Raw genomic sequence first — 16,301 nt, forward strand, 5'->3', positions numbered from 1 at the left:
GGCGGAGCGTTATCGCTGTCACTTACCTGCCGGCCCCGCCCCCTCCCGGGCCGGCCCATTAGCCCAGAGAAAGAGGGGGAGAGCGCGGGGTGACAACAAACGGACTCGCCCCAGTGCTAAAGGCTCCCGATCGTCTGGCCCCGTCCCAGCCCGCTCAGACGAGGGGGAGGTTTGAGGGGGACCCCGCATGCAAGCACGCACGCACTCACTCACTCTCTCGTTCCCCCCGTCCCAGCACTATTGGTCTCTCCCGCCGAGCCTTGCGGGTAGCGACGCCGTTAGTGGCGGTCTTGCGCATGCGCCCTTGTTCGCTCCTCCGGGTCCGTGCGGAATGGCGGCGACGGTAGCGGCTTCGCGGAGCTTGGCGAAGCGCTGGCTGCGGCCGGTGGCGCGGGCGGTGAGTGCCTGTCCTTGGCCCGCTCCGCTCTGCCCTCCCCTCTCGGCGGAGGGGAAAGGGTCAGGCCGCGGGGCTGGCGCGGAGAAGCCCCGTCGGGATGGAGACGGGCCGCCTGGCGACCCCGCGCGTCTCCTGCCCCTCTTCTCAGCCGCGGCGGGGGAGCGCGCCTGGCCCCGGTCCGGCCCGGCCCAGCCTCCCCTGCCGCCTGCTGCGCGGCGGCCGGTGGCGGCCCGTACCCGCTGTCTCCCCCGTGACCTTGGCGGAGAAGCACCCGCCCTGGGGCGGGGAGCCGCGCCTGGGCTGCGGGAGCGGGGCAGCTGGGGCCGTGCGGGGCCCAGTGCCCCCTCGGCAGGCTCAGTCCCTCCGGTTCTTTTTTCGGAGCGGGGCCGTGCCTGCTACTGGGTGCCTGGGGTAGGTTCCTGGGAGGTAACTGACTGGGCATGGCCAGGCCGCCCCTCCTGGCTTGGGAAGCGAGCGCCGTAGCCTTAGGCCGTGAGCAGGCTCCTAGGGAGACAGAGGAAGGCAGCGGGTACGGGATGCGCTGGGGAAAGGCTCTGGAAGAGTCTGGCACGCGCAGCACCTTCCAGTCCCAGCGCTTGGGTAGAAGGCTTACTGCTGGCTCCTTCTGGACCTGCCTGAGAAGCTGCTGTGTGTCTGCATGTTGCTTAAATCTGGTTAGCAGTTGTTTCCAGGATGTGCTTCTTAAACGTTTGTCTTTTAGCTGCTCTGTAAGCAGTCCTTAGTGAAGGCGTGTTTCTCTCGGGGGTGAACGGGGAGTTTTCAGTTTCTTTCTGCCGTTCTTACCGTGTGTGGCCATGATGAGCTTGGGATTACAAAAGATAAATGTTTTGGAAAAGGACCTTGTAAATGCAGCTGTAGTTGTCCCTGTCTTACAGAGCAAGTGTAGAAAAGACAATCTGCTGAGGGGGAGAAAGGCTTAAAGACTGTCATTATGTTTTAGGTGGCAGTGACCTGGCCCTGATTGGACCTTTGATTTCATAAGGGCTGTGATGTTCCTGGTAGCATAACAATTCAGGACCAGTGGGATCAGTGTTTCCTTCAAATTTAGTGTAACATCTTTTTCTGCTTTGTGGATTTTTGTTCAGACTCATTCTGGACAAAACTTAGTGACAGCAGAAATTTTTATGTATAGCTTTAATGAAAAAGTGTATGTGGATGGGAATGGCAGTTCTGAAAAGTCTGTTTTGTGGAAGCTTAGATATGAAAAGAAAAGCAATCTGCTAAACAGTTGCATGGGTTTTTTATAATATATTTCCAGAGTCCTCTGATGCAAAACGTACTTGATAACTGTTTATAACAATTTCAGAAAAGTTTTTTAAAAGGAAATTAGTTGCAAGACATTGTGGCAGAGTTTTGACTGGAGATTGTAGCAGGCTGTTTACTCTGAGGGGAGAAAACAAATGGGTTAACTTCTTTTGGGGCTTTAGGGCATAACCACAGTTTATAGCCCTTGGGGTTTTTTTGGTGTTGTTTTTTCCCCTCAGTCATTTGCACTTGCTTTAAGCAATACTAAGTATGTACAAACCTGTTTGTTGTGTGCTGTCTTTACACACAGTAAAGATTTTCTTTGAATTGCTTTATGCGATAACCAAATGTATTGTTGCTCACCGGCGAGAAATAATTTATTGCAGTAAAAAGAGTTGTACTGTTGCTGGAACAACATTTTGGAAACAAGCAGTAGTAGTATATGCTAGAGAATGCATGGCTGCCACATTTAAAGTGTGCAGTGTAGGCTGCCACATCAACGAGAGTTCTGCTAGTCTAACTTCAGTCATGCTCAGGCCTGTGAAAGCAGTTTTGCTACAGAGGACACCCCATTCTAGCCTGAGCTGTGATTGTTGGGAGAGCTGTTATGCAGATAAATCGCATCCGATACGTAGGTTTCATCTGGCTGTCGATGAACTAGTTGATCTGATTGTGTGTGTGACATATTAATGAGGATGATTAATACAGGGACTAAGATGGACATGGAATTGCCCCAAAGCGTGATAATGCAGCAGGGTGGAAGGGGAAGAGTAACTGCCTGGAGGAGGGTAGTAGTAGAACTGCTTATGAATAGGTGTTAAGACTGATCTTATTTAAAGATGGCTGTAAAAAACAGAAGTGTGTTAGCAAATATGATGACACATTGGATTCATGGTTATGCAAGAAGATAATTTGAGGAAACGAGTATGAGAAATGGTAAAACTAGGTCAAGGAAAGTGTACTGTAGTTCGCTTGAGGGATTGCGGAAGAGATGGACATTTGGGAGTGACAGGGAGGGAAGACCTTCTTGTTAGCATATTATAGGGTGATTGAACCATGAGTATAACAGTTGCTGGAAAAGGCAAATATCACTCCTGTGCATTTTAGGATATATTTCAAATAGGGGAGTGCTGATGTCACTGCACAGATCACTCGTACGGTTTTGTGTTGCTGTTCTCATCAATCATACGTGCGGAGTTAGGTGTATTTTTCTGAATTGTGTAAAGAAGGAATACCAGGCTCCAAGACTTTGGAGATTTATGTGGTGGAGACTAAAATTCTGATTGTTTTAATCTATCAAAGCAAGGACTGGATACTGGGTAGGTTTGGGTGCTGGGGGTTTTTTGTTTTGTTTTTGAACATGCCAGGGGAGAGGGAATAGTATTACAGAAGGGGAAAACTGTGCCCTTGTCCTTCATTTAGGTATTAATAAATGGTTCTAGATCGGTCACGAATTGATAGAGAATGAGAACAAGAGAAATATCTCTGACTTTTGAAGCAATGATGAGCTGGAACAGCTTTCCCTACCACCTGTTTTTTTTGGTCTTTGTTACTCCTGACCACCTGAAATAATTCAAATTCTGAGGGTTGCTTGACATGAGGTATTTTCCATTAATTCCTGTGGTTCCCATAAAGCTGTCTTCATTTTTGTTTACCTATGAAAAAAATGCAAGACTACTACAGCATTAATTACAAACATATTCTTCTGTCAGTGCAGCCTCAGATAGGCCTGAGAGACTGGTTAGTGTTAGTGAAGTAGATAACAGTCTGTGACACCCTGTTACTTGCAGGCTGTTCTCTCATCCAGTCAAAACTACTTTTGTTTTTTTTCTTTTTCTGGGTATGAATATAGAAAAGCCAGAACTTCACTGCAGGTAGCTCTGAAATACATTGATACAATATTTTTGTATGTGTGGTGTCAGCGGTAAATAAAGGTTTGTTATAAATGTAGGGTAGCAGAGAATGCTGATGGTCTTCCTTGTGGTAACGTTTGTTCTATAATAGTTGTCTTGACTTCTTTCCGTAGTGGCCAGCGGCGTGCCAGAGTCTTGCACGCAACTTACACTTCACAGTCTATGGAAAGAAAAATGCTTCTACGAAGGTTTCTGATTCGGTATGTTTGTACTTTTTTATGTCTTAAGTAACAGATTAGATAATACACTTAATGCTTGAGAGACATGAAACAACCAGGTGCTTGGCTTTTAGTGGAGTGTTGTGTTCAAGTACGTAGCGAGATTGAGTTGCTGAAATGCATGGCTTTTTTTAATGATAGTTTCCACACAAGAGAGTGTATAACAGACGTAGCATTCACTGCAACAGTCTGTTAAGAACATTAAACCTATGCTGCTTGTATCTCCATGAAACTTAAGTTTGACCTGGCTTGAAATATTTGTGATCATAACAAACTGATGTATCTTTCTAGATTTCGACACAATATCCAGTAGTGGACCATGAATTTGATGCAGTTGTTGTGGGTGCAGGAGGAGCAGGTCTGCGGGCTGCGTTTGGTTTGTCAGAAGCTGGATTTAATACAGCATGTGTTACAAAGCTGTTTCCCACCAGGTCTCATACTGTTGCTGCACAGGTGAGAAATGAGGTAGAACAAATATCTTACAAATGCCTGCTGTCAGCAAGGTGATTTGGATGTGCACATGAACATCACGTTTCAAGGCCACACTTCCTTTTATAAATATTGCCTATTTAGTTGAAACTATTTTGGAGTGCAATATATATTTAGATTATGTTCAGTGCTTTTTCACTGCATTCAGTGTAACTTTGCCATTCATTGTGTTACACAGAACAAGATAAGAGCCATTGTGAGACTGATAAATTGCACAGGTTTTTCACAGCTATGTTAAATCTGACTTTACTGTATTTCTTGTACACAAGCCATAAATGGTACATAATTTTTAACAGAAATAAGGAAAACCTACTAAGACTGTACAGCAGTATCATTCCAGGAAAATGGATTTTCGTTTTCAGGGAGGGATCAATGCTGCTCTGGGAAACATGGAGGACGATAACTGGAGGTGGCATTTCTATGACACAGTGAAAGGGTCTGATTGGCTGGGTGACCAGGATGCCATACACTACATGACCGAGCAAGCCCCAGCTGCAGTGATAGAGGTGAGACTGGAATTGATGTCAGCTCTAAGTATTTATAATACAGTCTAGCTTCCAAAGAGATCTTCTTACTAGGAACGTAGTAAAATAACTTGTTGGATTGTTGTGCACAAGAGTTCCTGATGCTTGTATTTGGGTTCAACAGCTGGAAAATTACGGGATGCCGTTCAGCAGAACTGAAGAAGGAAAAATCTATCAGCGTGCATTTGGTGGACAGAGTCTTCAGTTTGGAAAGGGAGGACAGGCTCACAGATGCTGTTGTGTTGCAGACAGGACAGGACACTCACTCTTACATACTCTGTATGGCAGGGTAAGCAGCTGTGAAGTAAACTTGGTTTGGGTTTTTGTATTTGCAATTAATGAATTTTTTTTTTTATTTCCCACCCTGGAGTTTGAGAAGAAAAAAAAAAACAAACTAAAAACCCCCAACAAATCAAACCCAAACAAAATGTGTAGGTGTTCACTTATGAGGAATCCAGGGGAATGACTGATAACAATTCTGGATTTCCTTCCTTCCTGAGGCAATGTGGAAGGATATAGCCTAGGTGATGCTTGGTTTTTGTCAGGAGTATGCCGAAATAGACTAAATTGAAAGATCATAATTATAATGGCTCTCGTGAAGAAAATGAATGTTAATTTAGTGTACACTGTTAGCTTTGTGGTCTGTAGTAGTTCTTCACTGTTAATACTTTTGTGTCTGTTAACTAGACCCAAAGAGAATTTATGTAAACCTTCCCCAAAAAACTTTTTTAAAAAAATCTGACACAGCAGCATTGGGGAACTCTGAAAAAGAGGTACAAGGCAGTATTTTCTTTCACTCATCTTCAAACAGGGAGCGGGCAAAACGAGGTGTAAATACATGAAAGCCTATTGGGCATTTCTGAACTTGCTCTATGGCAAGTAAGTGACTGGTGTTCCGCCATCTGTTCCTATCAATTCTACAAACCATAATTGAAGAAAGATTTGGTTATTTTAAAATGGTAGTAAGCTACTTGAAACCTGAAGTAAAGTACCGAGTAGCTAATGTTTTTCTATTTACTTAGTAGCTAGCTAATTGCTCTCCTTCAGGTTCCCATTATATATGCTGCTGCAATACAAGTGCTCAGTGCTGCCAAACACTGGTCTGATCCTTGAGGGCATGAAAGAATGTTTGACTTGATGCCCACTGCTTCTGCTAGTGTACTGGGCCCCCGGAGATGTGTTCTGCTTCTCTGCAAGAGGTTAAGTAAATCATGCTTGTACATGTATCAAGCACTACAGCTGACTGAAGTGTTGCCAAATGTAGAGGGAAATAACAAGTCTTGCTGACTAGCTATGGCATCTCAGAATTAAGTGGTTTGGTAACTACTTGTGTCTCTCTTACTAATGAATCTATTCTAGCTTAATTTTTATAAAGATTTGTGAGGAAACAGGCTTACCTGAGAGTTGGTGGGGGTGGTTTTTATCCTGATACAGACCATATGCATTGACAGTTTTGAAGAGAGGTTGCTTTTGGTTTCTGGATTTTTCTTGAAGTTCCTTTTTTTTATTTTCCTTCAGTCTCTAAGATACGATACAAGCTACTTTGTTGAATATTTTGCCTTGGACCTACTTATGGAAAATGGAGAATGTCGTGGTGTTATTGCCCTTTGCATAGAAGATGGCACCATACATCGTTTTAGAGCAAAGAACACTGTCATTGCCACTGGGTAATGTAACGTTTATGATGAAGGACAGAAACTTGAGAGTGCTACTAGTTGGAATTCTCTGTGTTTGTACATGTATTTGCATCCACAGTGTGGAGATGACACACTGACTTGAAAAACCTAATTTATATGTTCATCTCCGCTCCCCCCCCTTTGATCAAAAGCAATATAGCTGAATTCAGTCATTACCTCTGAAAGAAGGCACATACTAATTTTGTGACCGAGTATCAATTCAGTACGGGGTCTAACTTTGAATTCTCGAACAATGACATGAAGTTGGAATGTGTAAGAGCGGTATGTATGGTCCAAATGGTCTTAGATTTCTAAAACATGCTGTTTCAAGTAGACATTGTTGCAATGCTGCCAACATGTGTGTATCTGTAGGATTCTGAGTTTCCTGTAGGAAACAGCTTTTTTCAAAATTCTGGAGAATCTATTACAGAAAGATAGCAACATTGTAAGTCTAATTATTGTGGGATGAAATTATCAGAAGATAAGCGTAACTTAATATTACTTTATTGCAAAAGTTTGTATATGTTTATTAGAATACTACATGCATTAGTCTTTTGCTGCTTATGGCTGTCTCCTATCTGTTTCAGTAGCAAAATAGTTACATCTGTCAAAGAAAAATACTTAGTTTGGTTGCCTACATAATTTGGCTGTTTTCATGCTTGTGCACTTTGAGGTACATAGAATATGTAGATTGATATTTCTTCTGAGAGTTTGTCCTAAAATTGGGAGTATTGGCAGTTCTCAATAAGGTTGGAAGCTAACCTATTTGTTTTGGGCATAAGAATTAATGTTTAATACCTAATTTTAGACAACTAAGTTTTGAAATCTGAGAATATAAAATCAGGGCTATATCAAGGATATAAACCATTGTTCTAAGCTATTTTTGATAAAACTGCTAGTAATAGTTTGAATGAAGTCTAATGGTATTGGATTGAGAGAACTTTCTGAAATAACTTTTTTTTCTGGCAAAAAGACTTCTGATGCTAACCTAACTATCCTGCTTTGGATTTGTTATTCTTTTTCTTGGACTGTCTGTCACCAGCTGTTTTTCAAATATGGTTGAGCATAACAGGGCAATACCAATTTTGTTTTCTTTTGGCTGAACTTAGTATAGGAGATGGCAAAACTTATGCATCTTGCTTATTAACCCTCTGCTCTATTTCCACTATTGTGCGAACAGCATAGCTGAGTGGTATGTTCTAGTGTTGGTTTTTTTTTTTCCCCTCCTCTGCTAATTCTGTTAACTTTTGTGTTCTGTAGTGGGTACGGCCGCACTTACTTCAGTTGCACATCTGCTCATACCAGTACAGGCGATGGCACTGCTATGGTCACACGAGCTGGTCTTCCTTGCCAGGACTTAGAATTTGTCCAGTTTCACCCTACAGGTACAGAATATGAAATAATTCTTACAACATTATTTTTAATGAGTTGAACAGATTTTTTTCTTGTTTTAAAATGTGCTCAAGTCAGTTTGCACTTTTCTGTAGCATTTCATTAGTTTATTAGTTGCTTGTGACAGGTGCCGAGACTCGTCTGCAACTGCTGTTGAATAAATCTGAGAGTAAAACTTATAACATGAGAAAGGTCTCAGCTGTTCTGATTTAAAGACCAGTGTTAAATATTTTGAGGTGCTGTCTTTACAATACTAACATGTTTTATGAATTCCAAGCTGAAACCACTTCACCTTTTTAAACTTATGTTTCCTTTAAAATATTAAAGGGCTTGATATTAGATACCTGAGTAATGGGATAGATGCAAATGTTAGGGAATTACGTACTAGAATCTTCTGTGGAAGTGGGGTAGTTGAAGTAAAGGTATATATTTAGGACTGTGGTATTATAGCACAGGAACAGTATCTAAACTGTGGACAACAATGGTCACAAACTGAAAAGTAATTTTGGGGTTTTTTTGTAGCTAATTAAATGCTTAGGTTTAACTCGTGATAAGTGGTGATTTTTTTTTTAATTTTTCACTTCATTTTACAATGTTATTGTTGTTATGTCATAGACATCCAATGTTCGTTTGATTTAGTTAAGGTTTTTCTAATCAAAGAAGCTTCATTGCTTGTGTGATAATTCTGTAGCTTTCAACATAATTATCAAGTGCATGAGTTCATTAACATTTTTGTTTTCTATGATGACCAGTGCTAACAGGTAGGCCTTCCTTCTCCAGAGGAAAAGAAAACTGAGTAAGCTTTGACATTCCACACGATTTGAAGCCATCCTGTACTGCCTTAGCATAGGAGAAGAGGGAACAAGGATGAGCAAACTGGCCTTGAGATAATCAACTTCTGGTTTACTTAAAAATCTTAAAGTAATTGCTAAAGTCTACAAAATCTTTGTAAAATTCTCCTTGCATATTGATGGGTGCAGATCTCTTCCAGTTCTAATATTTTAGATACTGTGGGTGTTCCAAATCAACTTGCTTACCTTTCAGGAAGAGCGTTTGAACTGGACTCTAAGCAGTCTTTGGGGACAGTTCCTAGTGGTATGGTTAGGGTGGAATAAAATCTACCCTTGTGGCTTACTTGTATTATTTTAAGACGACCTTGTTTATTCAATTCTGCTCATCCTGATAATGAAGCTGTCTAGAGAATATCTCATTTGATGGTATTTTCTTTCTTGACAGGTATCTATGGGGCTGGTTGCCTTATAACAGAAGGATGTCGTGGAGAGGGAGGTATTCTAATTAACAGTCAAGGTGAAAGATTTATGGAAAGATACGCACCTGTTGCTAAGGACCTGGCTTCCAGGGATGTCGTGTCTCGTTCTATGACCATAGAAATCCGTGAAGGAAGGTTAGTTAAATACTCTTAATGAAGCTGCAGAATAAATACTTAATCATACTAGACTGTGTACGGTACAGTAGTTCATTTGATAAACACCTGATAATTCATGGGAATGAGCTTTAATAACTGTTACCTGAACACTGCATGTAGGGCAGAAATTTTGCTTGTTAATTTCTACAGATACTGAAAGGGAGCGAAAGATGTTAGGAGTCTCCTGTTTTGAATTCGATGCATCTAGAGACAGTTCCTCAAACAAGTTTAATGTATATGCTCTTACTGCAAACAATGGAAATAATTTGGTGCTTTGTTCTCTTGGCTAATTATCTTCAATTTTTACATATTTCTGCAGAGATACAGTGGTTTAAAGTCTTAAATACTGTGAAGTATTGTGAAAAGAAAGCTGGGAGGTGAAAAATACACTTAAATTCTGCCAGCTTCAACAGTCTTTTCAAATATGCTAGATATTTTTTTTTTTTGTCAGATAACCTTTGAACAATTTTTTTTTCCCAAATGAAACAAATTGGATTAGAAATATTACTGGTGTTTGCAGAATTTCTGCTATGTATTCTGATGCTGACTTTTTTTTTTTGGTAGGGGTTGTGGTCCTGAAAAAGACCATGTATACTTGCAGTTGCACCACTTGCCACCACAGCAGCTAGCAACCCGTCTCCCAGGAATTTCAGAAACAGCTATGATATTTGCTGGAGTTGATGTCACTAAAGAGCCTATTCCTGTTCTGCCTACTGTGCATTATAATATGGGAGGTATACCTACTAACTACAAAGGACAAGTAAGTAATGTACATAACTTTTAGTATTTTTTATCATAATAATAGGAAATGATTTTCCAAATATAAAAGCATTAACAATGTTTTTCATAAATGTAAGGATGATGAATAACATTATTAATACTATAATACTGATGTCAGAGTACTTAAAACATGCAGTCTGGTTTGTTTTTTTAAATAACTTGAGAAAAATGTTCCAGTCCATCTGGAGATGGGCGTTCCAAGAAACGCCTAAAATTAAGTTACTGTCATGCCTGACAACAATTCTCCGTTTATCAAGTTGAGGGTAATATAGCTGAACAAAGATCAAATTACAGGGATCTATTACCATCTGTAACTCGAGTTAATGTATACTAATTCTCCTTGCCTCGTGTAATCTCTACACTAAAGCAGATTCCTCTAACTCATACCAGTTAGAAGTCAATGTGATGCTGTCAGCTGAATTATTCTGTTTCAGTATATTGTACTTGTTAATTTATTAATGTAAAATTTTGCCTTAGAGATGTGTGCAGATCAGACTTTCTTCCTGTACTTTTCTGATTTGCTGCAGAATTATGATGAAACAACCATGTACTCTTCATAAGCATAACTAAAGAAATCTTAGGTTTTAGTGCCATCTGTATTTACACAGTATTACTACTTAACCTTTAGAACTAAGGTATTTATAGTTCTAGCGTTGGAGAAAACTTCAGGTTGCTGTGTTTCATCCTTACGTGCTCATGGCCTTTGCAAATAAGGAGGTTTGCACTGCTATAAACTGTTTAAAAAATTAATATTAATTGACTGTCTGAACTGATAGGTGATTACACATGTGAATGGTGAGGATAAAGTGGTACCTGGTTTATATGCTTGTGGGGAAGCAGCCTCTGCATCTGTCCATGGCGCAAATCGACTTGGAGCAAACTCACTTCTGGATTTGGTAGTCTTTGGTCGTGCTTGTGCCCTTACTATTGCAGAGACCTGCAAGCCTGGTAAGTCTCACTTATTTAGAGACATTTGCCTTTATGATTTCAGTTTTGCCCAACAAAGAGTTGTTGCTACCTAATTCAAGTTCAGAATGCTAGACATAGAGTCTTACTTGTTAGAAAAGGCAGAAATCGGTGTTTTATACTCTTTATAGGCATGTTCTTTGCTATGCAAATGTTTGACGTTAACATTTGCTTTGTGAGTTGATCTTTTTACAACTAGAATTGGGTCAATGCTATTGGCAAAAACAGTTGAGATTTTTTACAAATTACTAAAACAGAATATTGAATACGAAGACTGACTTCTCTGCATCCTGCACTGCATTTTCTACATCAAAATGTAGTCTGTCTTACACTTGGTACTTTTGTATAGTGCAATTTGCTGCCACCTTGTTGATTTATAAGGTGGACTGCACATGCAAGTGATGATATAGATACTAAAAATTGTAACATCTCATTCCTTATGTCTGGATTATCACTGCTGAATATTATTTTTATATAATCTGGTTCAGCAACAGTTACTGAGCTGAGAAAACAAACAAAACCCCTAAAACCCCAACAAAATACTGTAAGAGGCAGTTATCTTCCTAGAGCAGCTGAAGTCCAGTAGTTGTCATCTGTTTTCTCATTGCTTAATGTCCAAATTAATAAGATGGTTTGTTTTTTCAGTCTGACTGCACAAAGTGCACAGAGTGACGGTTTCTGATGGAATCAGCTTAGATCTAACAGTGCCTGTTGGCTCTGGCTTTGTGCAAACATTTATTTGGATCTTTCTGTGGCTCCTCTGAGTTTGAAGTTGTAGGAGGGTTTTTATTAGTCTGAATGCAAAGCCACATGCGAGATGAAGTGTGCTGGTAAGATGCTGTGTTTGGTTTGTTACCCAATAACAGATGGGTTCCAGTGTTAGAGGTAAGATGCAGAGCTCACATGTAACTGCCAAGCTTATTGACTGGTCCTTTAAGAGATCCAAGAGAGGGTGGGAGGTTTGGGGGTGAGGAGATAAGGAAAGTGTAGGAGGAAGTGGTAAGGAGCCACAAGCTTATTCCATAGTTTGGAAGAATTTGCATCAAGTGCTGTTTTTAAGGAATTAACAGCAGAATTTAGCCAAACCTAGAAATTCCATACTAACTGTCACAGGAAAGAATGTGATTCATATATTCCACAGAGAACTCTATTTTTAAGTGTATGGATACTATTGGGGGGAGTTCAGGAAAGTTATACTTAAACTGTACCTCAGAGGAAGAAAGCAGATTGTGTTTTAGTCAAATCTGACTTTTAGTAGTTGCTAGTCTATGAAACTGCCAGAAACCAAAACCAAGCCCAACCTACTAAACTTACTGAAACTTTCTTACTAGGAGAGCCAGTTCCCTCCATTAAACCAAACGCTGGTGAAGAGTCGGTTGCTAATCTTGACAAATTAAGATTTGCTAACGGAACCATAAGAACTTCAGAAGTGCGACTTAACATGCAGAAGGTAAGCCTGGTGAAGCTCTCGAGTATTAAGTGGGAGAAGCTGCAAGCAGCGGAGGTGGTTTGGTTGCTTTGTGACATACACTTCAGGATTTGCTTTGCAGAAGTAAAAAGCAGTGTGAGAAGATTGCCTCTGTGCAGGAAAGACTGTATCAGTTTTGTTAGTTTTTTCTTCCCTTCATGGTTATTCCTCTTGGGTAGTTTACCCACTGTGTAATAGAGTGGGGTTTCCTCTGCTTGGGGTAAACAGAAGAATGTTTTTTCTTCAGGCTGCAGACATGTTTGAAGTCAAAACAGCTCTGTATCAAGCTCTGTTGGAACTAATGAAGTTATGTGGGATATTATGCATATGCAGCACATGAAACTGATTTTGGTTTACTATCTTGCAGACAATGCAAAACCATGCCGCTGTGTTTCGTACTGGTTCTGTACTCCAAGAAGGCTGTGAAAAACTTAGCCAAATTTATAGTGATCTGGCTCATCTAAAGACATTTGACAGAGGTAATTTGATACCAAAGAATACACCTTGGCCAGAATACTCTCTGGGAAAAGTGTGGTGTTTTTTTTTTTCTTCTGTAAACTTTCTCACGTGTTTCTTGAAACTTTGGCTAAAGACTTTGACCATTTTGAATCTTTCAAAATATTTTGTAGAGCCCTACTTGCTAAACATGGTAATCAGTAAAGTACTTGATCTTACTGGTCATTTTCTGGTTGCATACTCTTTCAAAGAAGCAGAGACTGAAATCGGGTTTAATTGTATAAGGTACTAACTGCTGTTCTCCCATAACATGGTGTGAAGTTGTTCAAATACTAAGATACTAAGATGAACTTTGGTATGTTCTGAAAAGGCCAGGGAGTTGCAAAAAGGTAGCAAGACTGTTCATAGGCTGAACACTCAGTTTTCATTCTTCAGCTGAGCAAATAGCGCTGCATACAGATACTGCCATGCCTTGCAGTGTATCTTAGGAGAACTTGGTTAATTGAGTACAACTGATGATGTACCTTTTTGTCCGCTCACGTTGTGTATTTCTCTCCAACTACTGCTGTTGGACATGTATCCTAACACTGCAAGTAGAACTGGCTTTCTTGGACAGCTCTCACCAAGCATCAAGAAAAGTGTTACAATAGCTTAGAACGTAGGGATCAAAATGAAGGATGCGTTCATGTAAGTGAACTTGGGTCCACCTTGGGGATAGTTAAATGAAGAAGAACCTTGTATAACTAGCAGTTGGGGTTTTTTTTCCCCCCTCTCTGAGAGTGGGAAGGAAGGGAAAGCCCTGTTGCCTGGATCGGCTAGGGATCTACTTAAAGAGCTGCCATCTAGGCAGATCTTCTGATCTGAAATAAGGTATGGGGACTGAGTTGTAGGTATGATATAAAGTAGGCAAGAATCTACGATGTAATTTTGTCTCAGCATTACACACGCAACAGGGAGACCTGGTAGAACTACTGAATTTTTCTAAGATTCATTACAATTGTTAGGGTGTAGGAATCGTTACTGAGCCTCGCAGGCAATAGCAAGTAATTCAGTATTACAGAGTACTGTGACTGCAGTGGGTAGAGCATTGGCTAGTTTGATTCCAAGTTATCAGCAATAGGACAGAAGTAAATTGAGGAATAACTTGTTTGTAGAACGTCTTCCATAATATTTTAATATTTTACTAGGTATTGTGTGGAACACTGACTTAGTGGAGACCCTTGAACTGCAAAACCTGATGCTTTGTGCTTTACAAACCATTTATGGTGCTGAGGCTCGCAAAGAGTCCCGGGGTGCTCATGCCAGAGAGGACTATAAGGTATAAATATTTTCTGTGACCTGGATGTAGGATTGAATTTCCTTGTTACGTGTCCTCGGGTGGATTATTTAAAAGTTGTAATTTCTTCAAAGCACAGTCTTCCGAGTCTTGAGTTAAGATTAGTGTAGCATTTGTTTGGGGTCCTGTTTGCTCTGTTTTATCTGTTCTTATTTGTTATATATAAAATGACCAATATGTGCAACATTGGGTAACGATCTTGAGAGAAGAGTTGTTCCATGTGTGCATCTGAATGATTAGAGAGGTCTAAAGCAGGACTACAGTAATAATAAGGTCATGAATGCATAAACAGGACTTCAAGCAGAATAATTGTTGTATGCAGGGAATATTAACTTAAAGCCCTTGTTAAGCCTCAGTATTTAAAATTTGACACAGAGTGTGTTAGGATAAAGCTTGCCGGCTATTAGGAGACACATTATGTTACAGTTGTAATTGGAATGCAGTCAATCATGTGGTTGTAAAGTGATTTGCAGATATAATTTCTAGTCTATACTAACCTAATTTTCTCCTTAGTTACGAATAGATGAGTTTGACTATGCTAAGCCGCTCCAAGGCCAGCAGCGGAAGCCGTTTGAAGAGCACTGGAGAAAGCACACCCTTTCCTATGTGGATGTCCCGTCTGGGAAGGTACACTGAGCCTGATGCTTGAGGGTCTTTCTCACTGTCAGCAGACAGCTGCTCTCATAGACAGCTCTTGATACCATGATAATACCGCAAATGATTGTCACTGTCTGAGGTACCTGATATAGTTTAGTATACTTAGAGGAAAAAAAAAAAAGAACGTTTATTCTGTTGTTGAACAGTAGGCATAACTGTGAGAAGTTACTGTTGATCTTTGGGAAGTAACTTTGCAATTTGAGCTGGAATTATTTTTCTCTTTGTATCGGGCTAGTTCAAAAGCTTTTTTATTTTCCTCTGATGGTGGCAAAACATGTTGTTGGTGTTTAGCATCAAGTTTTTATGGTATTTCAAAGATGGAACTGAAATATCACCCCATAAAAATCTTGAGGGTTGTTTTTTTGTATCCCATTCTCTGAACCCTCTTCGTTTCCTCTCCTCCAGTTCCAGCTTCCTTGAATCTAGTTTGAGGACAAGTGAGAACACTTTACTTCCTGAATAGCTGCTGAGGATGGAAAGATAGTGACACAGTTCTGTCTCCTAACTGATCCATTGGGTTCTCTATCTCTAAGACTTTCCTAGCTTAAAGAACTAGGAACTAGCAATCCTAGCCAAAACTTTACTTTTGTCCAAAAGGCCTTTTTAAGGTAGTAGTCTTCTGATACCATTTCCGGTCAGACTTTGCTTTTAAGGAATTCAGTCAGTGGTAACTTGGTGGAACTTAAATGTTCCTAGTAGGTTACTAACAGTTCGCTTTCTATGGAAGGAAAAGAATAATGGAGAAATTAGCTTAACATAACTGAATTACTTCATTGATCTGTGTTATTTGGTCATTCCTGTTAGCTAGGCTGTCCTGTTTAGATACAAGAGGTTTGGTTGTCTTGAAGTTCTTTGTTCTCTTTTACTTTAGGTTACATTGAAATACAGACCTGTGATTGACAGAACTTTGAATGAAGAAGACTGCTCAACTGTCCCGCCTGCTATTCGCTCATACTAGTAACTTACATTCAACTTGCAGTCCTCTCCCAGAGGGGGTTAGTGTACATAAGCATAGTGGAAGCAAATCAAAATAGTATTGTCACTATCAATTAATGGAAAATGCTGACTAAACTTTTCTTCAGCTTGTATTCTGCTGTGGCTTACTGTACAATTATGAAAATGGAATGCAGGAGGGCTTATGTTTTCTCACCCATCTGTCAAAACTGACAGGGAGAACACATCATGTGTCTAAATAAAGTGATTAGAAGTCTTGTATTTGTATTTGTTTGAATATGCTGCTATGTATTTAATTACAATGCTTTTATTTGTATAGTTATTTCCCTATTTTCAGAACAAGAAATGCATTGCAATAGTTTTAGACAAGATTGAGATGCTGA

General features: G+C 40.3%; 1 protein-coding gene across 1 annotated transcript; it reads left to right on the plus strand.

Annotated features, from left to right (window-relative positions):
- The first annotated feature begins 316 nt into the window (after positions 1-316).
- Positions 317-16,179, plus strand: SDHA (succinate dehydrogenase complex flavoprotein subunit A). Its single transcript, XM_059836136.1, has 15 exons — positions 317-397; positions 3,690-3,776; positions 4,086-4,247; positions 4,646-4,789; positions 4,932-5,096; positions 6,326-6,474; positions 7,744-7,868; positions 9,112-9,280; positions 9,866-10,061; positions 10,858-11,029; positions 12,379-12,497; positions 12,883-12,994; positions 14,159-14,289; positions 14,821-14,934; positions 15,836-16,179. The coding sequence occupies exons 1-15, from the start codon at positions 332-334 to the stop codon at positions 15,920-15,922; spliced, it is 1,998 nt and encodes a 665-aa protein (XP_059692119.1). The 5' UTR covers positions 317-331; the 3' UTR covers positions 15,923-16,179.
- The last annotated feature ends 122 nt before the right edge of the window (positions 16,180-16,301 follow it).

Source organism: Gavia stellata, chromosome 3 (genome assembly GCF_030936135.1).
Source record: "Gavia stellata isolate bGavSte3 chromosome 3, bGavSte3.hap2, whole genome shotgun sequence".
In the NCBI taxonomy this organism is placed as follows: domain Eukaryota; kingdom Metazoa; phylum Chordata; class Aves; order Gaviiformes; family Gaviidae; genus Gavia; species Gavia stellata.